This window comes from Dasypus novemcinctus, chromosome 19 (genome assembly GCF_030445035.2).
Source record: "Dasypus novemcinctus isolate mDasNov1 chromosome 19, mDasNov1.1.hap2, whole genome shotgun sequence".
NCBI lineage: Eukaryota > Metazoa > Chordata > Mammalia > Cingulata > Dasypodidae > Dasypus > Dasypus novemcinctus.
The window spans coordinates 79,753,772-79,777,169 of record NC_080691.1 but is presented as its reverse complement, the minus strand read 5'-3'; the positions used below and the strand labels follow the sequence as shown (position 1 = coordinate 79,777,169).

The window sequence follows — 23,398 nt, the reverse complement described above, 5'->3', positions numbered from 1 at the left end:
ACTCTTCCCTAAAAAAGAATTCGCCTTTGTTCGATGAAGGCTATTGGGTGAAATATAGTTCCTGTAAGACGGTGGCTTAAATGCTTAATTCTTCCCCATTATGGCCAATTTTCAGACCAAGGAGTTGACGCCCTCCTCACCGCCAGTGGTGACAATGAGGTTTGTTATTTTGTCTGCTTCTTTTTCTTCTGTCTGTCTCTGTCCTTGTCTGTTACTCACTTTGTCCCTCTCTTTTTCAGATCATTATGAACTCAAGGGCTTTTTAGTTTTTTCAGTTTTATTTCTCCTCACCCCCTCATTGTTTGCATTTGCTCTGTCTGTTTGTTGTATGCTCGCGTTTCTTTTAGGAGGCACTGGGAACTGACCCTGGGACCTCCGCTGTAGAAGGGGGGTCACCTAATCACTTGAGCCACCTCTGCTCCCTGCTTTATTGTGTCTCTCATTACGTTTCCCTCCTTGTGTCTCTTGTGTCATTTTATTGTGTCAGCTTGCCATGCCTGCTAGTCGTGTCAGCTCTCTGTCTTGCTGGTCTTCTTTAGGAGTCACCGGGAACCAAACCTGGAACCTCCGATGTGGTAGGTGGGAGCGCAACCACTTGAACCACATCTGCTTCCCATCAGGGGTTTTGATATATTTATTGTGTCTCAAGCAATTGCAATCAGTAGCCTTTTTTTTTTTTTAAGATTTATTTTTTCCCCCGCCCCTGTCCTCCTGTTTCTGCTGTCTGTGTCCATTTGCTGTATGACTTCTGTATCTATTTCTCTTTTTTGTCTTCTCATCTTCCTCCTCTAGGATTCAGAGGGATTCAATCCTGGGAACCTCTGATGAGGAGAGAGGTTCCCTGTCAATTCCGTAACCTTGGTTCCCAGTCTCTACTGCACTTCCCTTTGACACTCCCCTTTGTCTCTCTTTTGTTCCATCATCATCTGTCTGTTACTCACTTTGAGCAGGCACCGGCTCACTACACAGGCACTCGCACGGGCATTCGGCTCACCACGTGGGCACTGGCTCGCTGTGCAGGCATGCTTTCTCTTCTTCTTTTTCACCAGGAGGGCCCAGGGATCAAACCTGGGTCCTCCCATATGGTAGGCAGAGGCCTTATCACTGGAGCCACATCCGCTTCCCTGCAATCATTAGTCTTTTTTTTTTTTTAGGTACTGGGGCTGGGCATTGAAACTGGGACCTCCTATGTGGGAAGCGGACATCCAACCACTGAGCCTCATCAGCTCCCTCTTTTTTTTTTTTTAAGATTTATTTATTTTCATTCCTGTCCCCCCCACCCCCAGATGGTTTTCTTGCCTGCCTGCTCATTGTTTGCTCGCCTTCTCCAGGAGGCACCGGGACCTCCCACATGGAAGGCAAGTGCCCAACGACCTGAGCGTAATCCGCTCCCCACGGGCTGCAGTGCCTGCTGGCTTGTGGCATCTGCTCACCTAGGCGTCTGCTCGTTGCTGCGCTGTGGCATCTAATTCATTGGCGGCAATGTAGCGCCTACCTCATTGCGGCATCTGCTCGTCTTCTTTAGGAGGACCCGGGACCCGAACCCAGGACCTCCCATGTGGTTGGCGAGCGCCCAGCTGGTAGAGCCACATCCCCTTCCTCATTAGTCTTTCTGATGATCAAATTGTCACATCGTTGGCCAAGAAGAGCCCCTTCTGTGGACACCTGGGACCTTTGGACACTGCCCCCATTTCACACTGAATGCTTTCCTTGCTTTCTGGTACGAGACTTCCCACTCTTGAGAGCTGTATTAGTCAGGGTTCTCTAGGGAAACAGAAGTGACAGGAGAGATCAGTAAATATTATGAGATTTTATAAAACTGTCTCACACAGCCGCGGGGGTGGGTGCACGAGTCCAAATTCCGTAGGGCAGGCTGCCAGCCAGGAGCTCTGCAGAAGGTCCATGATGGGTTCCCCAGGAGACGCTGGCTGTCTCAAGCAGAGGCGGGAATTCTCTCTCTGAATGCTGAAATCGCTTCTCCTTTTTAAGGCCTTCAACAGCTGACCTCCCTCCTTGCTGAAGTCAAGCGCCTCAGTTGATAGGAGATGCAATCAGCTGTAGATTGAATCAACTCACTGATGACTTAAGTCCACAAAATGTCCTTGCAGTACAATTAGCTCAGTGCAACCCTGTTTTAGTGATCTGGGCTCAAGGGGTACTGATAAAAAACGGCGGGGGGGGGGGGGGGGGTTGTACTGATTGTTTCTAGGCCTTTCCAGCGGACAGAGCTAGGAAACACATAACTGTGAAAGGAAAAAAAAATCCTAAGTCATTCTAATATTTCCCAATTCACGCTTAATATTAGTGTTTTTTTTTTAAATTTCTCACCCCCCCAGTTGTCTGTTCTGTGTCTATTTGCTGTGTGTTCTTCTTTGTCCACTTCTGTTGTTGTCAGAGGCATGGGAATCTGTGTTTCTTTTTTGTTGCGTCGTCTTGCTGTGTCAGCTCTCCCTGTGTACGGCGCCATTCCTGGGCAGGCTGAACTTTCTTTTGTGCTGGGAGGCTCTCCTTACGGGGCGCACTCCTTGCGCGTGGGGCTCCCCTGCGCGGGGACACCCCTGCGTGGCACGGCACTCCTTGTGCGCATCAGCACTGCGCATGGGCCAGCTCCACACGGGTCAAGGAGGCCCGGGGTTTGAACCACGGACCTCCCATGTGGTAGACGGACGCCCTAACCACTGGGTCAAGTCTGCTTCCCAGTGTTTTTTTTTAAGATTTATTTTTATTTATTTCTCTCCCCTTCCCCCCCTGTTGTCTGCAGTGTCCATTTGCTGTGTGTTCTTCTGTGTCCACTTGCATTACCCTGCGGCACTGGAAAACTGTGTCTCTGTTTTGTTGCATCATTTACTGCATCAGCTCTCCGTGTGTGCACAGCCACTCCTGGGTGGACTGTGCTTTATTCACACAGTGCTGCTTTCCTTGAGGGGCACGCTCCTTGTGTGTGGGGGGACCCTACTCGGGGATGTCCCTATGTGGCACAGCACTCCTTGCCTGCAGCAGCACTGCGCATGAGCCAGCTCACCACACGGGTCAGGAGGCCCTTGGGACCGAACCCTGGACTCTCCATATGGTAGACGGACACTCTCTCAGTTGAGCCACATCTGCTTCCCTAACATTACAATGTTGTTCTCTTGTTGTTTTTTTAAAAAATTTATTTTTTATTTATCTCTCTCCCCTTCCACCGCCCCCCAGTTGTCTGCTCTCTGTGTTCATTCGCTGTGTGTTCTTCTGTGTCTGCTTGTAACCAGGAATATGTCTCTTTGTTGTGTCATCTTGCTGTGTTAGCTCTCCGTGTGTGCAGCGCCATTCCTGAGCAGGCTGTGCTTTTTTCGCGCTGGGTGGCTCTCCTTATGGGGTGCACTCCTTGCGTGTGGGGCTCCCCTACGCGGGGGACACCCCTGCGTGGCAGGGCATTTCTTGCGTGCATCAGCACTGCACATGGGCCAGCTCCACACGGGTCAAGGAGGCCCGGGGTTTGAACCTTGTGGTAGGCGGATGCTCTATCCATTGAACCAAATCCGCTTCCCCATTACAGTGTTTTGATTTCTCTTTTCTCCTTCCCTGAAAATTTTGGTTCTTTATATTTAACATATTTATTTGCATTATTCCAGTAGATACAAAATGCTTTTAAACTAAGACACCAATATTACTACTAAAAATAAAACTACCACTCTTTCAGCCATCTCTCTGTGCCGCCACCATGGTGTGCCGGAACGTCCTGGCTGACGCTCCCAAGAGCATCGACCACGCCGAGAAGAGAGGCAAATCCAGGTTCTTCTCAGGCCGTGCTCCAAAGTCATCGTCAGGTTTCTAACTGTGGTGATGAAGCACGGTCACACTGGCGAATTTGAAATCATTGATCATCACAGAGCTGGGAAAATTGTTGTGAACCTCACAGGGAGGTTAAATAAGTGTGGGGTGATTAGTCCCAGATTTGATGTGCAACTCAAAGACCTAGAAAAATGGCAGAATAATCTGCTCCCATCCTGTCAGCTTGGTTTAATTGTATCGACGACGACCTCAGCTGGCATCATGGACCACGAGGAAGCAAGGCGAAAGCACACAGGGGGACAGATCCTGGGATTCTTTTTCTAGGGATGTAGAACATACATGCAGATAAAATGCCTCCATGGACAAAAAAAACGAACTACCAAATGGAGTTTAAGACTGTAAGTTCCAGTTTTCCTTAGGATACATTCCCCTATGGATGTGCAATAAAATACCAGGGGAACAGATGTGGCTCAGGCAGTTGAGTGCCTGCCTCCCACTTGGGAGTCCCCGGGTTTGGTTCCTGGTGCCTCCTGAAAACAAAAACAAACAAGCAAACAAAAACCATCTCAGGGAAGCTGATGTGGCTCAGTGGTTGCATGCCGGCTTCCCACATGTGAGGTCCCGGGTTTGATCCCCGGCCCCCAATACCTGAGAAAACAAACCGGGTCCCCTGACATAATGGCTTTCTCTGTGTAGCTATGTGATGAAATTGATACACAGGGGGTTCATTTCTTTCCGTTTGGTCTTCATGATTTACGGGCTGCTTCTTTTTCGTCTGGCTAAGGTCCCAGGTAAAAGTGTACCCAGAGAGAGCTTGCCTCCCTCCATCCTGTCGGCCCCGGACCACCTGCGCCCTCCTTCCCTCGTAGGCCGCCATGTTTCTTAGGGTTTGGTTTGCCCTTTTCAGGGTCTTTTTGCAATCTAAGGAGGGTGCTTGTGTTCCCTTCATTCTCACTCAAAAATTAGCATTCTCTTCATACGATTCTATATTTTCACTAGGCAATACTATATCCTGAAGTTCATATCTGCATTCGTTTTTGTTTTTTTTAATGTGATTCCATTTATATGAAAACTCCAGAAGAGACAAATGTGCTGCGACAGCAGGCACAGTAGGGGCTGCCACGTGCTAAAGGGAGCAGGGAGCGGGGCGTGGTGGCTTGATGGGTACGGGGTTTCCGTGTGGGGTGATAACAATATCGTGGAACTAGATGGTGTTGGTGGCTGTGCAGCACCGGGAAGGTACTTTGTGCCCCTGAACTGTGCATTTTAAAAGAAAACCCCCAAAAAAGGATAAAATTTATTTTACGTGTATTTTATTTTTTTAAAAACCTGCAAAAGAAAAGAAAAGAAAGAGATGCCTTTACAGGCAAGGGGGAGCTGGAGCTGCAGCTGGCTCTAGCTTTTGGGCTGGTGCTGGAGCTGGGGCTGGAGCTAATTCTAGCTCTGGCCTGGTGCCAGAGCTTCAACTCTGGAGCGTTGGTGCTAGCACTGAGTTTGACTGTAGGGGTGGTGCTAGAGCTGGGGCTGGCTCTAGTTAAGGAGCTGGGGGTAGAACTGGGACTGGGTGGAGTTCTGGAGTTGGCGTTAGGGTGGGTGCTGGAGCTAGCTCTAATTCTGGGGCTGGAGTTTATGCTGGCATTGCCTCTAGTTCTGTAGAGGGCACTAGCTTTCGCTTTGCGGCTAGTGCTGGGCCTGGCTGTAGTCCATGGGTGGTGGTAGAGCTGATGCTAAAGTTGCAGCTCTGGAGTTGGCACTAGACCTGGGGATGGGGCTGGCTCTAGCTCTGTAGACATCACAGGTTAAAACTTTGGAATTAGTGCTGGAACTGTTTTTAGCTCGAGAGCTGGCAGTAGAGGTGCCGCTGGAGCTGGCATTGGAGCTGACTCCACCTATGGAGTTGAAGCTCCTGAACCGGTGGTTCCAAGGGAATTGGTATGAGGTGGTCTGAGCCCTGTAGTTGGCATTACGGCTGACAATGGACCTAGCCTTGACTCTACGTATGGAACTCATGCAAGAGCTGAGGCTAGAGCTTGGCCTGAAACAACTGTAGAAGCTCACACAGAAACTGGAACTGGTTTTAGGTCTGTAGATATTGCTAGATTGGCCTCTAGAGTTGACTCTAGATTTGGAGCTTGTGCTAGCTTTGGAGCTGGTGATGGAGTTGTGGCTAGAGCTGGCTTTATCTCTGGAGCTGGTACTAGAGCTGGCGCTGAAGCTGGTTGTAGCTCTGGAGCTGGTGTTAGAGATGACTCTTAACTGTGGATATGACTCTGGACCTGGTACTAGTCCTGGCGGTGGCACTAGAGCTGTTGTTATACCTTATACTAGCTCTAGCTCCAAAGTGGTGCAGAAACTGGCAATGAAGTTGATTTTAGAGGTGTTGGACCAATCCTAACTTTGGTCCTGGTGCAGGAGTTGACAATGGAGTTGTTTCTAGCGCTGTATCTGGTGCTAGCTTTAGCTGTGGGGCTAGTGAATGGGCTGGCTGTACTTACAGAGGTAGTGCTAGAGATGGTTCTGGAGTTGGCTCTACCTCTGAAGCATGCTGTCCCTTGTTCCTTTTTACAACCGCATAGTCTTCCACTGGGTAGTGGTACCATAATTTATTCAACCCGTCTCCTACTGAAGGGCAATAACTTATTTCTAATCTTTTGCTCTTACAGTGCCACACTAAATAACCTTTGTATACTAAAGGCTGCCAATGCAAAAAATACCAGAAATGCGTTGCCTTTTCTAATGGGGATTTACTAGGATAAAAACTTATAGTTCCGAGGCTGTGAAAATGTCCAAGTCGAGGCATCAGCAGAGAGGCTGTCTCGCCAAAGGTTGGCTGCTGGTGATCCTGGACTCCTGCCACGTGGCAAGGCACAGTGGTGGCAGGGCTCTGCTTTCTCCTCCAGGCTCACTTTCTCCCCAAGCTCAGCTGTGGACCAGCAGGCACAGCTCCTCTCTTCAGCTTTGGGATGCTCGGCTGGTGTCAGCCTCTGGCCTCTTTCTTAGCAGCTCGAGGGTTTCTCTTTCTGTGGCTATAGGTGATCCTGGAGGGTGAGAAGCCGGCAGCTCCCTTTCTCTGTGTGTCTGCTTTCAGTCATTAGTTTAGATGATATTCCAGTGGAAAAGGATTAGGACTCACCCTGACCCACCCTGGGTCATCTAATCGAAGGCCCTAAAGTGATCTACTCAACAGTAATCTGCTCAAAAGGCCCCTCAACTGCATCTAACCAGAAGTCCCCACACAGAACAGGCTTACACACACAGGAATGGGTTGGCTTTACAAGCATAATTTTGTGGAGTCCACAAGAGACTCAAACCAGGAAATGTGCTATTTCATTTTGCCAGTATGTCTGGGATAGAATCTTAGGAGTAGCAATTGCTGGATCAAAGAATAAATGCATAGGTGGTTTTGTTAGATGCCCCCCAATTCCTCTACATTTTGTACTGCCACCAGCAATTTGTAGGAGTGCCCATTTCCTCATAGCCCCACCAGCAGAGGATGCTACTAAGTTTCTTTCTGATTTAAGCAAGAAATGGTGTGTAGTTTTCAAAGAAATTTCTTACCATGAGTGGGGTAGGTTATGCATCTTTTCCAAAGCTCAAGGGCCGTTTTTATTTCTACATCTGTGAAAACCCTCTTATCTTTTGCTCATTTTTCTCCCCTAACATGTTGGACTTTTTGTTCTTTTTTATAAGCTCTTTATATATTAGGGATATTAGTCCTTTCTCTGTGACATGGGTTGCAAGTATTTTTTCCCAGTTCTTCTAACTTTTGACTTTGCTTATTGTGTTTTTAAGTATGTGTATTTGCACTGCAAAAACTACTTTATAAACTTTATCAAATATGTCAACTATTTCTGTTATTGCTTCTGGATTTTGAAACATAATTTTTGTTTTTTTTTCCTCTCTTCATAGATTAAAATGGAATTCATCCATGTTTTATTCTAGTACTTGAATCATTTTATTTCTTATATGTATACCTCTGCTTCATTTGAAAATTTCCTGGTGTTTCGGAATGAAGGATCTGACTTTATCTTTTTCCAAATTGCAGTCCAGTTGTCCCAAAATCATTTATTTAAAAGTCTGTCCTGGGAGTGGATGTGGCTCAAGTGGTTGAGTGCCTGCCCTCCCACATGGGAGGTCCCGGGTTCAGTTCCCGGTGCCTCCTGAAAAAAACAAACAAGCAAAACAAACAGAAAAACCAACTCAGGGAAGCCCATGTGGGTCAGTGGTTGAGCACCAGCCTCTCACACACAAGGTCCCAGGTTCAATCTCCAGCCCCTGATACCTCAATTGGAGATGTCATCCTTGCCAGACATTACCCTTCCATATTCACTTGGGTCTATTACTGGATTTATTATACTGCTCTGGAGTCTATCCACTTGTACCTCAAATTGTTTTAATTACAGATTACATGTTTTTTAGGAGGTATCAGAAAATGACCTTGTATGTGAGAAGCAGGGCTCAACCACTGAACTACATCTGCTCCCCAATGAAAGGTGGTTTTCTCATTTGTTTTTAGGAGGTACTGGAGATTGAACCCAGGACCTTGTACTTGGGAAGCAGGTGCTCAACCACGAGCTACATCTGCTCTTTAGATTGTTTTACTACCTGGTAGGGTTGGAACTCTCCCCATTCACCCCCAATCCCATCCATTAATCTTTCCCAGGATTCTCCTGGCCATTCCTGCTTATTCTCATACACGAACCTTTCAATCAACCCTAACTCCACTAAAGAAAATGTTCCCATTGCATTTGGATCACATGGAAAACTCAGCCCCTTTATACTGTTATCTTCCTATCTACAAACATGTATAAATTCCCATTGTTTAGGTCCCCTTTTGTGTTCCTTAGGGATATTTCATGAATTCTCACTGATCTCACACATTTTTGTTAAGCTTTGTGTACACTTGTAAATGAAGCCTCCTATTTCTGTCTTCTAACTGGTGATTTTTGTATGCATGTAGGCTACTGATTTCGGCATGTTAATTTTATATCCTGTTACTTCATCAAACTCTGTACTAGTTTATCTGTTAATTTTCTCAGGTTTCCCAGAAATAGTCACATCTGCCAACAGACAGTGCTGCCTCTTTTTCTTTCCAGTTGATTTCTTGAATTGCTTTTTTATCTAATTGCTTTAGCTAATCCTCCCATACCATATACTAAGTCGTAGTGGCAAGTGCTGGCAACCTTGCCCTGTTCCTGCTTAGTGGGGAAACAAAAATATGCTGGCCAAGGAAATATTTATCAATTCCTAGTGTTGTTTTGAGTCAGGAATGCATGTTGATTTTGTCAATTGACCTTTGTTTATGCAAATGACTGCAGGACTCTTTCCTTACTTAAATGTTAAAACAATAATTCATATTGAACCACCCTTGCTTTCCTGGAATGAACCCCAGGTTCATTTTATGATTTTTTTTTAAAACTTGCTGCTGGCTTCTCTTTTACAATGACATTCTGGAGGAACCAAGAGGAGGCGGAGCTCAGTGGGTGGCTGAGCCATCCAGGAAGGCTCCCTCCAGGAAGGCCTCCTGGAGCTGGTATCAGGCAGGGAGGGCAGAGCCGGCGCACGTGCAGCAGCCAGCTGAGGGCTCTCGTCTAGGCTCGAGAAAGGCAGGTGAAGACAGCTTCAAGCCATTCTAAGATAAGGATTTCAATCTAAACATCCCTCAGTGAGGAGCCAGTTAAACCAATCACGGGGCATCCACACAACAGGAGACTACACAGTAAAGAGAATCCTGCGTGCCAATATGGAATGATCTCCACCTACACGAAATGAATACGTCAAGGGCAGAGCAGCGTGTTCACCATTTGTATAAAACAGGAGGAAACAGAACACAGGTCTGTATTTGCTTGTAAGGAAGAAGACACAAGAAACAAGGAACTCTGGCTGCCTCCGTGGAGCGTGAACCTGGGTGGATGGGGGGGGCTCTGACTTTTTTCTTTTTAAAGACCTTTTCTTTTCATCGATTGACTTTTGGTGGTTTGACTTTCGAGTTATGTGAAGGTCCTACTCGTCCAAAACCTTTTTGTATAAAACACGAGAACTCAAAACGGATCCGGGCCCCACTTATTCTCTGCCAGCCTGCAGTTGGAGATCCCTGAACTTGGGGAGTGGGGGGCAGTGTGGGGACAAGACAGGGCCCTGGGGCCACCCCTCCCGGCCTCCTCCTCATCCAGCCCCCTCCCACAGGTGGGCCGGGCCCCCAACGTCATGATCGGGTTTGACTGTTCCATGGAGACGATGGTGCGCAGGGCGCTGCACCGCGGGCGGCTGGAGCAGCGGGCGGACGACTCGGAGCCAGCCATCCGCCGGCGCCTGGAGACGCACTACACCTTGGCTGAGCCTGTCCTCGCCTTCTACCAGAAGAACCTGCTCCGAAACGTGGGTCTTCCACACTGGCCACTCACCCGACGCTGGCGTCCCAGGGCAAGTCCAGCTGAGACAGCAGCACAGGGGCCAGGCTGTGGGCCTGGTTCCAAAGCTGTCCCTCTCCAGGCCTTCGATTGTCCATCGTGGCGGGGTGGGGGGGCTCCCTGGCTGAGACCCATGTTCTCCATGGGCCCGTCTGGTCATTGGCCTGGGGCCCACGGGCTATGACAATGCCTAAACAAAATTACTTGCTCCAGAATATTGCAGAATTAAAGGAAATCGAGTTTTAGAAAATACCAACAGGACTTTGAGGCAATGGCCACCTATGGCTCGACTCAAATCCAGTCACAAAATTATTCTCAAGGGGGGAAGCCGATGTTCTTCAAATGACTTTGTTCCTACTTTTTCCATTAATGAGGATGAAACAAGAACTTTGGCAGCGGCCCTCAGCCCTGCCTGCAGGTGGAGATGCGGCGGGGCCCCGAGCAGCAGTGGGGCGCTCGCGTTGGCCGGTGCGGGCAGGGGCGAGCAGCGGCATAGATCCCTGCACGCCCCTCCCTCCTGTGGCCGCTCCAAGGGACAGCATTTCTGGGTGGCTTGTGCAGCAAGGTCCCGGGTGGCTGAGTGGCCGCCAGCGGTGCCCTTCATAAAGCAGGGGTTAGGGACCTGTGTTTGGTGCATCCTTCCTTCCTCGGCTTGCTCTTCCCTCACTCACATTGCCCTGGGATAGCACTTCTGGTAAAAGAACTGATACTTGGCGAGCCTCGATTTGCTTCCCAGGCTTGTCTGAGGGGTACAGGGCAATGTCCCTGCTGTGACTCAGAATCGAACCCCTTCTGCTCCCCCTTCTCCAGATCTTGGCAGAAGAAGCTCCAGAAAACATTTTTGGCAAGTGCTCCTCTGTCATCGAAAGTCTGCAGTAAGGTGGGCAGGGGCTGGGGCCCCTGGCCCCTTGCCTCACCGCAGGACCTGTACAGGACTCAGAAGGGGGTGTGGTGCCTGCAAGGCAGCTGCTTTCCCCCCTTCCGGGGTGGTCCATGAGCAGGGTGAGCCAGGGGTCAGATACATATGCCCATGCCCCCAGGGACAGGTTCTCAACAGCCCCACCTAGAGGCAGCAGCCTGGACCGGCTCCCCGCCTGTGGCACACTGGTCCAGGTATCCCGGTTGCAAGTGTGAATTCTGCATTTTAAGCCCTGGGACTCAACCCTCATTACAAAAGGCACACCTCAGCCATTTGCAAGGTGCCTCCAGACGACTGCCCTGAGGCCAGACCGCCCAGGCGGGGTCCCTCCTGCCTCCTGCACCATCTCTGCAGCCTTGGGTGGCTGCAGCAAACCACCATTTTCTCTGACATACCCTGGCCCCACCTTAGGGCTCTGAGCATTAAGGAAATAGGCCAAAGCCGGCCCACGCTGGGTCAGGCTGGTTCCCTGGAGGCCCCGGGCCCGGCCGGTATGCTGTGGTGGCAGGCTGCATCCATGGGAACACTGGTCCCGGAGGGTGCTCCTGGGTACCTTACTCCCAAGTTCCCAGGGGGGGAAATCGGGGAATACAGCACTGCTGGGATTGGGCCTGATACCATCCCCTGCAAAGAACCAGACAGCAAAGTGTTTGGGGGGACTCTACCTTATTCTCACTGGCTAGGCCGTGCTCCTCACCCCCTACAAACATAACTGCGGCCAGCACGCAGTTTTTAAACAAAAAGCACTTTATTTAACCAAAAACAAACGAAAAAAAAAAAAAAATTAAAGCACAACGCACCTCCAGAAAACCATTTTCTCATTTTTCTTAAAAAACAAAACAAAAACAAAGACACAAAGCTTGTAATTTCCAACCACCATTATCAGTCTTACAACAGTGATAAAGAACAAACATCTCCTTCAAAACCCTACGGACAGAGACAGACGGCACCCGGCAGACATGGGGAGGTTTTGTTATCATTTATTTGTGAAGTTAAAAACGAGCGATAAAAAGTAAAAACTGCCATACATTTTTTTTTCCATTTTGTGTTCAGTTTCAATCTCCTCTGAACAGATGAAACACGACAGAGCAGTCCTGGGAGTAGAGGGACAGGGGAGGCCGCGGGGAGCTGAGCTCGGGTGCAAGGAGGAGCGAGAGAGAAGAAAGGTGGAGGGCCCAGCCGGTGGGGGGGCGGGGGGGGTCCTGCAATACCAACACCTGGTCCAAGGAATGTTCCAATTCTAACTAAGAAAAAGAAATAGCAAGAGTGACTTTTTTTCCTTTTGAAAAGTTTATTTTAAAAACAAAGAAGAGGGCCAAGGGTGGTAGGGAGAAAATGAATCGCATTACCCTGAAAGAGGCAGTTTCAGGAAGGCTGGGGGTATAAAGATTTATATATATTTATATATATATAATTTTATAAGTTTGTTTTGTTTTTTGTGGTTTTTTTTTTTTTTTGGCAGAGATTTAGTTCTTGCTATCTTCTATGGCTGGCTCAACATGAAGGATCCCAATTTTGAAAGAAAAAGCATGTGAGACACACAGAATGAGCGAGAGTGCGAGAGCACAGAGCAGGACCAGCTGGGGCCACAAACTCCGGAGCCATCGCGCTCTCGCCAAACCCAAAAAAAAAAAAAAAAAACAAAAAAACAAACGGAAAAAAAAAAGCCCCCAAACAGAACAAAATGGAAAAAAAATAAAGATTTTCACAGATGAAGAGGTTCACATTCATTCGATTCATTGAGCCTGCGGAGAGGGAAGAGATAGGAATTGGTCACTACCGGGAGGGGAGGGAGTGGGGGCTAGAGGGGCGTGGAAAGGAGGGCCAGAGCAGCCCCGAGTGGGGCGGGCGCAAGGAGGCCCTCTCCCAGGCTGCGGCCAGCTCAGGCTGGAAGGACGTGTGTGTGGACTGCCTAGGCCAGTGCTCGAGGGGCCTCGCAGAAGTCGAGGCTGGCTCCTGGGTGGTGGAGGAGGAGAAAGCGGCACGAGAGCGAGGGAGAGAGAGAGAAGCGGGACTGCAGAGGAAGAGAAGCGCGCTCAGGCTTTGGAGGGGAGGAGGGGGTGCCCTCTGTCTTCAGGAAGGCGGGCGGCTCCCGGCGCAGCACAACACAAACAATTTCCAAAGATCACGGTGTCCCCACAACACCCCTGTGAGGTAGGTTGGAAGGTGGCAACGATCGTCATGCCCACTTCACAGACAAGCCCAGGACACAGAGGCGCGCGCGAGCGGAGGTGGCGGCTGGCAGGAGGAGAGGGGAGCCCAAGCGGGGGGCGGCCGGGCCGAGCCCCTTGGTGAACTCCCCTCATCCCCGTTGAGCCACTGCTGACCCCACACTGGGGCCGCCTGCAACACACAGTCACTTGGACACGGGAAAATACCATGGGTTTAAAAATAAAAGAAGAAAAAGAAGAAAAACCAAGAAAGTAATGCAGAGGAAAAAATACATTTTTTTTTTTCCCCAAGTGGCCAGATTTTGAGTGAGTTAGCAGCCAGGATGGCGACCAACACTTGAGCTACTTGCCTACCCCCCACCCCAGGACTACCCACCAGTTCACAAGTTCCGCCTTTTATTTTTTCGTGCTCCCCCAATATCACGACAGCGTTACACAGGAACAAGCAGGCCGGCGGAGGGAGGCCTCTTCGTTTAACCTCTGGACCCAGCGCACACGTCCCCGGCTCCTGGGGACTCCCGGAGACCTCTGGCCACACGGCCCCCGCTGCAGGCATCAAGGACACACCCCGCAGGGGAAGGGGTTTCCGGCGCTACCCACTAAGGCAGGATGGACGGTGGCCGGGGGTTGGAAGGAAAAAGGAGGAGGAGGAGGGTGGCAGTTCCCACTTGCCTGCTGCTGTCCCTGCTGTGTGGGTGGTGGCTGGGGGCCGCCAGGACCTGGAGTCTGTCCGTAGTAAGCGGCCTGCTGTCTGTAATATTCAGCCCAGGCAGCGCTGTAGTCCGGCTGGGAGCCTGGGGGTGCTCCCGGCCCCCCTCCAGTGGCCACTTGAGCTGGGGATGGAGCAGAAGGTGCGTTAGGCGGGACTGCAGGCACGGGCCGCCCACGCCTCCCCCGACGGCTGCGCCCCGCCCCGCCCCACTCACCCTGCTTTTTGTAGTACTCCTCCCAGGCTTTCGTGTAGTCCTGCTGCGGGGGTGCTCCGGGTTGCTGGGGCTGCTGGCCTGCAGTGGGGCGGGAGAGCAAGGTCAAAGGGCGGCTTCGTGGCCCCACCCCTTCTGACAGGGCTCCAACACCCCCGCCTGTACCACACTCACCAATCTTTTTGTAATACTCTTCCCAGGCCTTGGTATAGTCCGACTGTCCGGTAGGTGGGGGCTGAGGGGGCTCGCCCTGAGCAGGCGGAGCCGTGGGGGCGGGCGCAGGGCCCGGCACGGGGCCCGGGGGCTGCTGGTAGTAGTGTGAGTAGTAGGCAGCCCAGGCTGCGTTGGGGTCCGCCGCTGCCGCGGCTGCTTTATCTGCAGGACGAAGGGGGGGGCATTCCGTTCTCAGAGGAGTCCGGGTGCTGGGCCTGCCCTCCCCCCAGACCCCCAGGCCACCCCCTCACCCAGACCGTCGGTTACTCACTTGGGTCGTGAGGAGCAGGTGGCTGCCACTGGGGGTAGGTATTGCCCCAGCCCTGGGGTGGGTACTGGTGAGGAGGGGGACCTCCGGCGCTGCAGGAGGAGGAAGAGGGGAACAGGTGAGCTCAGGTGCTGTCACGGCCGGCCGAGGGCAGCTGTGGGCCAGAGGCTGGTCTTCTACATGGTGTGTATACATTTAGGGGGTGGGATCAGGCAACACTGGTGGGGTGTTTTCTCAGCAGAGCCAACGAACCCAGGAGGCTGGAGCAGAGCCCTCAGGGGAAAGGTGGGGCCGGCCTCAGAGGTCCTGTCCTGCTGCCCCCACGCCAAGTCCGGGGAGCTGAAAGGAATACTCACTGAGGGGGAGCCCCTGGTGGCCCCTGGTTGAAAGGCCCCGGGTTGAAGGGCCCCATGGGGCCGGCAGGGCCTGGTCCCCCCGGTCCTGGTCCGACTGGGCAGAGAGGACCCTGGAGAGAAGGAGAACAAGGCCAAGGTAAGGGGCTGGGAGACAGGAGCATGGACCCGAGCTCCCCAGCACCCTCCTGGGCCCACCTCAATCTTCTCCTCGATGAGCTGCTTGGCGTGGTCGATCTGCTGGGGCGAGCCCCGGATGATGAACAACTTGAAGTTGGGGTCCCCGTTGGGCGGCAGTTGCCGTGAAATCTCAACAAAGGCGCCTGTCTGCTGGTTTATGGCTTTCACATTCTCACCACCTGCAGGAGTGACAGGGGGTGAGGGAAGGGCAAGGGTAGGGGACAGGGAGAGCAGGGGGAAGAGCAGGCTGCACGCACCTCGCCCGATGACCAGCCCACACTTGTGGGTGGGGATGGAGAAGGTCATCTCCCCGCCAGGCGGGCCCCAGTTGCCTTGGCCTCGGCCCCGGCCCCGGCCCCCTGGGGGCATGCCAGGGCCCCCCGGAGGGCCTGGAGGACCGCTCTGCAAGACAGGGAGGAGGGAGCATGAGCACGGGGCCTGCCCTCCCCCCGCCCAAGCCCTCCTCTGGGGCCCAAGGCCACCTACTCTGAGGCTTTGGAGGAGGTCGTTGATAATCCGGGCTGCGTGCTCACACCTGTCCGGGGGCCCCATTATGTGCGCTATCTTCTCAGGACCCGTCCCATCATCTAGGACCAGCACCAAGAAGGCAGAGAGACCCATTTAGAAGAAAAGCAGAAGCAGAACTCCAAACCCTACACGTAGCCTCTGCAAGGCAGAGGCCGTGCCACCCGAGGGCTGTGAAATCTCAGGCTCGAAGTGCCGCTCTCCACACTCAATTCACTGAGGAGCCGGGAAGGAGGCACCCGCCAGAGCCAACCCACATATTTTACGGAACTGAGGATGACAGGAACGATCCCTGACAGTAAAAGGGGACCCTCCTCCCAGCAGACTTGCTGCTGAGATATGCTTTGCTGAGGGTTGGCAAGAGCCCGGCCTGCCCTGTCAGGACGAGCTGTTTGGTGGGCAAGAGCTGATGGGGAGGGGAAAACAAATCCCGAGAGACTTGAAAGACCCCAAGTCGTCAAATCTCTCCAGCTGTTACAGGGAAAAGGAAGAGACAAGGAATGTTCTGATGGCCGTCTGAGGAGCATCGAGGCCCCCCATGGGCTAAAAGTGGTGCCAGCCGCCTCAGAGCAGGCCTCCCAGAGGTGGGCAGCTGGTGGGGTACTGGGTGGGTGGCGGGGGAGGAGCCCGACCAATCTCTCCTCTCGGGTGAGGCCCCTGACCTTGCTTAAACTGTATCCGCACACCGGCATCGTTCTGGATCTTCTTGATCATCTCTCCACTCCGACCGATGACCACCCCGACAGAATGCCTGGGCACTGGCACCTGGGGAGGGAGCGAGCCCTTGGGTCAGTGCTGGTTCTGTTCCCACAGCTCCGCTGCCCGCCAGCCCCTCCCACAGCCCCCCGCCCACCCCAGGGAGGATCTGCACTCACATCAATGCCCCCACCAATCCGGGAGCCGTACTCATTCCGGTCCCCAAAGCCGCCTTGGTCGCGCTCCCGGAGAATATCCATCACCATCTCGCAAGCTTGCTGCACACACAAGGTCAGTGTGAGCACACCCTGCCCCTGCCGCACCCTTGCAGGCCTCAGCTGAGGCCAACCGAGCACCCAGCGGTGCTGCTTTGCCTGAGTTGCCGGCCTAAGAGAACCTGCAAGTACGTGCCTGGAAACCTGTACTGAAGAGCACACCCACTTTCCAGATGAGAATGTGAAGAAAATGCAAGGTCAGAGGGTCTAGGCCACTTGCTCAAATACAAAGGAGCAGCAGGGATGTAGTCTAGCCTGAGAATATGGATCCAAGGCCAACTTCACAGCCGTGCTCTTGAAAATGCTCCCCTTTACACCTGGCCCCAGGCCACCCGATGGCCCTCCCCTCCCTCACATCAACCACCACCTCAGGGTGCACGCACCTGCACTTTATAAGGATCCCCGATGATCCTGAGAGGTTTGTCCACGTTTGTATTCTGTGAACCATCCTGAATTAAAATCATCTTCACTCCGGCTCGTTCCTTTACAATCAAGGTTAACTGTTAGTGCCAGACTTTCAGCAAGTGTTGGGGCCTAATGCAGGTAGGGCGCAGGCACGATAAAAAAGGATAGGAGGCACTAGCGGCAGCCTGCGCATGCACACAGGCACAAGGAGGAAACTTTCCTGGGATAGGAGGAGCCTCCCGCTCTCCCCACCCCCTCACCTGCAGCTGCTTAATTGTCTCCCCGCCTTTGCCGATGACAAGGCCGGCCTTCCCTGCTGGGATCATGATCTCCTGCACGGTGCCGTTCTGGCCTCCATTGGCGTTGTCGTGGAACTGTCCTGGCGGGCCACCACGGCCCCTGGAGACGATGTCATCCAACATCATCTTTGCTTTTCTGGGAAGGGGAAGAAAGGGGTGCCACCACTTGAAAAAGGTACTGATCTGGTGTCCCCACCCAGCTCAAAGGGAAGAAAAAGAGACCCCAACATGGTTTCTGAGAGACGACCCAAAATAGGGTGACTGCTGTGGCTATTCAATCCCAGAGGCTTCTGGGGAATTGACATGTCAGTATAGCCAGGAGCTGAGGACATGGTACGTCCTCCAAGAGATGAAACTCAGAAGCCCAGGCCTAAGAGGGCCTCTGCCCATCCCTTCAGCACAAAGACAGGGCCAGCTGGGACTTACTGCACAGATTCTGGGGCTCCGGTCAAGGACACGCTGCGCTCAGGGAGGCCACCACTATCTGGAGAGAAGAGGAGACAGGGTCAACACTCGCTCTGGTCTGCAGAGCGCAGCACAGCCCTCCACGGACAGGGGCACCTGTCAGAACAACCGACAGCCAACTCTGCCACCCTTCAGCAGTCTGGCAAATAAGTTTTCTCCAAATGCCTGGAAGGCTGCTCTATGCAAAGCCAAGGCCAAGGCACTTAGAGCCCAATAAGGAAGGAAGAGTTTCTAGGGGAGAAGAGGGGTGGAAGGAGGAAGAACCCAAAGGCTGAGCCACCGGCCTGGGCCCCCACTACCAGTGATGCCCACAGGAGCCTCCTCTATGGCTGCGAAACTTCACCTTGAATAGGGTGCATCCTCCAGAACCCCCTGCAAAGCAGGCACTTTGCAGCTCAGGAATCTAAGGTCCAGGGAGGTCAGCAACTTGTGCAAGATCAGATCAACAACCAGACAGAGTGGGGATGCAAACTTAGGCCTGGCCTCAAAGCTACCACAACTGCATCTAACTCCCCACCCTGCCTCATCTAGCTGTTTGTTTTCCACGTGGAATTTAATTTAGGGGGCAACGAAGGATTCAGAAGTGTCTGGAATGAGGTTCTCCATGTCCAACTCTACAGAGCTTTCACCTCAGTTCTGCCTCCCCCAGCTTTGCAAAGCGAAAAGAGGGAAAAAAGCAGTCACATTTTCATAATGTAATTTAAAAAAATAAATAAATAATTTAAAAAAAAAAAAAGCAGTCACAGCTATACCTCACAGAACTGTACTAGCTGAGATACTGTACTGAACCTGGTACACAGTGAGCGCTCAATAAATATCAAGTCATTCCACTTCTACACCGTCACCAGGGGAGTTAAGGGAGCACAGAAGCGTAAACAGCCAAAATCCACCCCACCTCCCAGCCCCATTCTGGCATGAACCCAGCTCTCCCATACCTGGAGAGATCTGTACTTTGCAGCCCGAGTCCTGCTGGATTTTGTTAATCTGTTCACCTCCTCTGCCAATGACTGGGGGAGAAAAAGGAGAAAGACAGAGGGTGATGGAGGGAACCCAGAGCTCAGGGGACTGTGGCGGGGGTCCCTTGCCCCACTGATACTGAGGAGAGCGGAAGTCATCTCAGGAGCTCCACTGTGCACCTCTGTCCAGAGAGGACAAAGGGGTGACCAGCAAGAGTGGCACACAAGAGGCTCTTTCAGGCCAAACACTTCTGGGCTGGCACTAACAGGATACCATCCAAGAACAGGGGACACTGGGCATCCCTGGCCAAGGTAAGGGTGAATGGGCCCCCAGTCCACACTCACTTAGCCCCACCATGCCGTCAGGGACCCTGTACTCTTCTGTCATTGACGTCCTGCAAGGAGAGACACAGAAGTCAGTCTCAAGTGGGGGTGAGAGGGAAGGAGCAGATGAGAGCTTTACACGGCCCCCTAGAGGAAAGGCCCTGGCCCTGCAGGACAGCCCTTGGTATTTCTGGCCTCGGACCTGCTTTCTACAACACGGGGGTCAAGACTCCAAGGCTGCAGTGCCCAAAAGGAGCACAGGGCTCCCCTTCTTCACAGCAAGTTGCTCTGCTTCAAGGCCTCGGTTTCCCCACCTGTGCCTCGCGAGGGTGGCCCTGGGTCAGTGTAGTCTGTGGACTGGTGCTGTTCCACTGATCCAGAGGCCAAGAGCAAGAGCCAGGCACTTCCAAAGCACTCTGAAAGTAACGCTACATCTCCTGATGCTAAACTCGGTCTGAAGTCTTTCCTGTTTCATCTTTCTAGTAAATCTATTTTATTGTATTTTACAAAACCATCGGCCCATCTTAAAAAAGAGGAATAAGGAATGGGGTCCTTTGCAAACAAGTGAATATCAGGGTCACCAAAGGCTACAGGGGGTGGAAAAAAGGTAGAAAAGAGCTCCAGACTCAAGCAACACTCAGTGGACAAGTATTTCAAGAAAAAGGAGGAGAGAAAACTCAAGTCCCTTCCCAGCCTTTACTAGGAAGACAGACGCCTGTGCTGCTGAGTATCCCCACCCCAGTGAAGGATGCAACAGGGTGCAGAGAGGGAGGACCTGCCCTCCTGACGGCTGATCCCACCCTCTCCCGACCGTAACCCGACATGCGAATACGAGGAATCAGTCCCTGAATGGTGCGGCCCCCAGACAGAAAAAAACTCTCCCTCAACTCAGTAAGAAAGGCTGGAGACAGCTGGCAACTGACATGCTTTCCAAATCACAACTCACCTCGGGGGAGGATGGATGGGTCCAAGTTGAGAACTGATTGCTGCAAGGAGAAAATTCAAACGAACAGTTGCGATGGCTCCTTCGGGGAACCTGAAAACCCTTCCCAGATGACCCCACCAGGGGACACTGAGCACTTGCCACAGTGGTTCTAAACATTCCCGTGTGCTTGATGAGCCCTATCAACACCCTCCTCAGAAAAGCTCACGTACACAGCATTTCTGCCTCAATCACGGGGGGTGCTCTGGGACCCCTATAGCAAGGTACTCAGATTATGAACATGCAGAGTTCCCGTAAGAGAGCTGCCACCTGCTCAGTGTTTCTAGCTCCTAACTTCTAAAATCCTCCAAAGACCCCAAGGCACCCAGTGGACTTACAGTCTCCCTGGGCAGCCAGCTTCTTGCTCTCCGGTTGGTCTGTGGAAGAGAAAGGATGTCAGATGCAGCACTTACCCACCCACGGCTGCCTCAGCCCTGATGCTGGTACCACATGTCCTGGGCAAACAATCCCCCTTCCCCCACCCCCAACACCAGAGCTGAGAGACCAGAAGAGACCAACCCCAGAGCAGGGCCAGACTAAATCAATCCTGCCACCAACACCCAGAGTGAAAAAGCCCTTTATAATAAGTGAACAAAGAAGGCGGCAACCGAGCCTTCCAGCTTAGGACCAGACCTGCCTCGTCAGGGGGGATCTGGCTGAAAGAAGCCAGAGCCCATCACCGAATCCATTATTTTGGCGACTGTGGACAATGCTGCATGCCCTAGGGCCAGCCAAACTTCAGATCAGGCCTCCATAAAACCGCCCACATTTTCCCAGCCAACCAGAAAGGAAGAATGGTCCTGAGACCTTAAACTAGACCTAGTCACAACCCATCTGCCCGCCTCTCAGCCACCTGATACCTCGGGATGGCTGAACCAAACAAAAAGAATTAACAAAGCTGGGATTGCTGAGGTTTTAAAAGACCGAATAGCAACAAGGTTTTTTTTTCCTCTCTCTTGCCCCGAAACACACTCAAACAAACTTTCTACCCTCTTTCCCAGCTAATAGCAGCAGCAGGTGGTTACCTCCATCTTCTAATTGTCTCTTTTGGCCCCCAAAACCAAAATCAGGAGTGCTGTTATTCACTGTTGTAGCAGCATCGCCTCCAATTTTGGCTGCAATCTAGAAATAGAGTAGTTAAGTTTAAGAGAACCACTACCAAAAACAACCCTCCTCAGCGCGCAGGTCAACTCAAGAGCACCTGCCATTTATGAGACCCCCGTCAGTCTTGCTGGCGGGCCTGAGAGCAGTTTCTCCTATCAACTTCCGGAGCAGCCTGTTGATTAAGTTGTCCTAGAAGAAGTTTTTACCCAAGGCTTCAAGGTTCAAGAGGCATCTAGCAATCTCAAAATTCCCCTTTTCCTGCTCTTGCTGGAATCTGTGCCTGAAAACCGTTTGCAGCTCTGAGGATAAGCTGCAATGGCTTGACTTTGGAGGTAAGAGGAACAGACGTTCTGATGCCAGGGAGGGTCCTAAGGTCACGGGGGGCGGGGCTTCCAGATATTTCCATCCCTCATCAGAGCAGCCCCAGTGCAGAGAATGAGAAAGTGTGATTCTTCTGCAATGCTGAAGACTACACGACTTGCCTTTTCTCTACCTCGCTCTCAAAATCTTTGGATTTATTTAACCTTAGGGAAGTTTTTGCTTCAAGGTAGTTGAAATCCTCATGTGGGCCAAAACAAAGGCCCCTCTTGCAATTATATGTTACATACTAGTCATGTTAAGGACAACTTCAAAAACACCCCAATCCAGCACACTTAAGAGCATGGCCTGTTTGTGGGACTTTACACATTTCCCAAAGAAACAGACCCTGAGCTAAGGATCTATCTTTTCTCTTTATCCCTTAATTTAAAAAAAGGCTTACCTTGAGCCAAGGCTCTTGGGATGCCCAGAGGGGACCTCAAACCACCCCAAACACAAAGCACTACACAGACAGGGGCAGGAAGAGCTGCCTCAGAATCAAGACAAGTAGGCAGGCACCCAGACGAAGGCACCTGGGAATTCTGCCCCACTCCAGAGGTGCGGCAGCTACAGGCCACCCTAGGCAAGAACCCGGGCGTGAACTTAACGGGACCTCCCACCTTGGGAGGAGCTAGTCCAGCCCCAGGCAATCGGACAACCCCGGGGCACTCTCTCTTTCTCCCTGAGCCCGGTTTGCTTCCTGAAAGAGCGGCAAAGTCCTCCGCTTCTTACCCCCAGGCCGCGGGGCGGCTGAGAATGGAGCTGAGGAGGTCAGCCACGCCAGCCTATGACAGACACGTCCCTGTTGTCATCACGCCTCAAAACACTGTGCCGGGACCCTCCCCCGGGCACCCAAGCATCCAAAGGAGGCAGCCCCTAAGCCCACCTTTCCCATTTCACAAAGCGCTTGGCTACTTTGGCAGGAAGAAAAAAAAAAAGGGGAGGGGGGGAGCCCTCTCCACTTTCCAGCCTCAAGAGGAAGGACTTTTTAGCAACAGCATCAGCCCCAATCTTTTCTTTCTAGAGATGGGGCGGAAATAGGACTGGGTTGGCGGGGCAAATGTAGCCCCAGGGGCTTGATGACGGGGGAGGGGAAGCAAGCCCCTCCGCCCGGAAAGGAAGACCCTTTGCTTCCAGGAGAGCGCAAGAGGGTCCCAAAGTAGGTCTCCAAGCCCCGGGGCTCCTGCACACCCCGGGGCCGTTCGCGGGAGTCCCCCGCACGCCCCCTGCCCCTCGTGGGGGTAGGGAGAGTTCACCCACGGGGAGCCCACTCGAGGCGCCGCCGGGCCCCCGCCTGCTGCCCCACGTGACCCCGTCGCGGCCCCGACCTCCTCCCCCGCCGCCCGCGACCCCGCGCGCGCGCACGTGACCCCCGCCCCCTCCCCCGCCCGCGCGCGCGCCCCTCAGGCCCGCGGCCTCCCTCACCTGGCGGGCCCGCTGCACGGCGTCGGCGAAGGCGTCCTTGCGGATCCCTGGCCCGCCCCCGCCGGGCGGCTGCGAGGGGCCCCCGGCCGAACCCCCGCCCGGGCCGCCGCCGCCGGGGCCGCCGCCGCCCCGGTCCCCAGCGCCCGGCGGGCCCGGCGGAGGGCCTCCCCCGGCGCCCCCGGCTCCCCCAGCGCCCCCGCCCCCGCCAGCAGGCGGCGGCGGCCCGGGCGGGGGTCCTCCCGTGCTGTAGTCCGACATGGCGCGGCGGGGCCGGGCCTGGCGCGGAGGCTGAAGCTGAGGAGGCGGCGGCGGCGGCAGCGGCTCAACGCGGGAACAAGGCCTCGCTCCACACGGCCGCGGAGCACTCTGGGAACCCA

At 52.9% G+C, this 23,398-nt stretch overlaps 2 protein-coding genes across 3 annotated transcripts in view; one reads left to right on the top strand and one right to left on the bottom strand.

The window, feature by feature from the left end:
• The window catches only part of LOC105746089 (adenylate kinase isoenzyme 1-like), a 22,085-nt gene extending 9,265 nt beyond the window's left edge, over window positions 1-12,820 (top strand). The window contains exons 4-6 of the mRNA XM_058281995.2: window positions 9,958-10,149; window positions 10,992-11,061; window positions 12,563-12,820. Of these exons, the coding sequence (XP_058137978.1) occupies window positions 9,958-10,149; window positions 10,992-11,060 (261 nt within the window). The 3' untranslated portion in view covers window position 11,061; window positions 12,563-12,820. The remainder of the gene's footprint in view (window positions 1-9,957; window positions 10,150-10,991; window positions 11,062-12,562) is intronic.
• Window positions 12,065-23,398, bottom strand: KHSRP (KH-type splicing regulatory protein). 2 transcript variants are annotated; one of them, XM_058281991.2, is made up of 20 exons: window positions 23,022-23,398; window positions 21,161-21,257; window positions 20,474-20,512; window positions 20,100-20,139; window positions 19,175-19,224; window positions 18,809-18,880; window positions 17,835-17,892; window positions 17,370-17,544; window positions 17,088-17,186; window positions 16,609-16,707; window positions 16,396-16,498; window positions 15,695-15,795; window positions 15,466-15,610; window positions 15,227-15,387; window positions 15,032-15,141; window positions 14,679-14,767; window positions 14,369-14,569; window positions 14,198-14,275; window positions 13,944-14,104; window positions 12,065-12,845 (listed from the first exon to the last, which is right to left on the bottom strand). In XM_058281991.2, the coding sequence occupies exons 1-20, from the start codon at window positions 23,277-23,279 to the stop codon at window positions 12,837-12,839; spliced, it is 2,145 nt and encodes a 714-aa protein (XP_058137974.1). In that variant the 5' UTR covers window positions 23,280-23,398; the 3' UTR covers window positions 12,065-12,836. The 2 variants fall into 2 exon arrangements, with proteins under 2 accessions (XP_058137974.1, XP_058137973.1); XM_058281990.2 differs by having other exon boundaries at window positions 12,065-14,104.

Coding starts and splice junctions, on each gene's coding strand:
- KHSRP (XM_058281990.2), bottom strand. CDS start 23,279: ATGTCGGACTACAGCACGGGAGGACCCCCGCCCGGGCCGCCGCCGCCT. Junction 15,796..16,395: donor GCGGATACAGTTTAAGCAAG/GTCAGGGGCCTC, acceptor TGCTGGTCCTAG/ATGATGGGACGGGTCCTGAG. Junction 14,276..14,368: donor AGAGTATTACAAAAAGATTG/GTGAGTGTGGTA, acceptor GCCCCACTGCAG/GCCAGCAGCCCCAGCAACCC.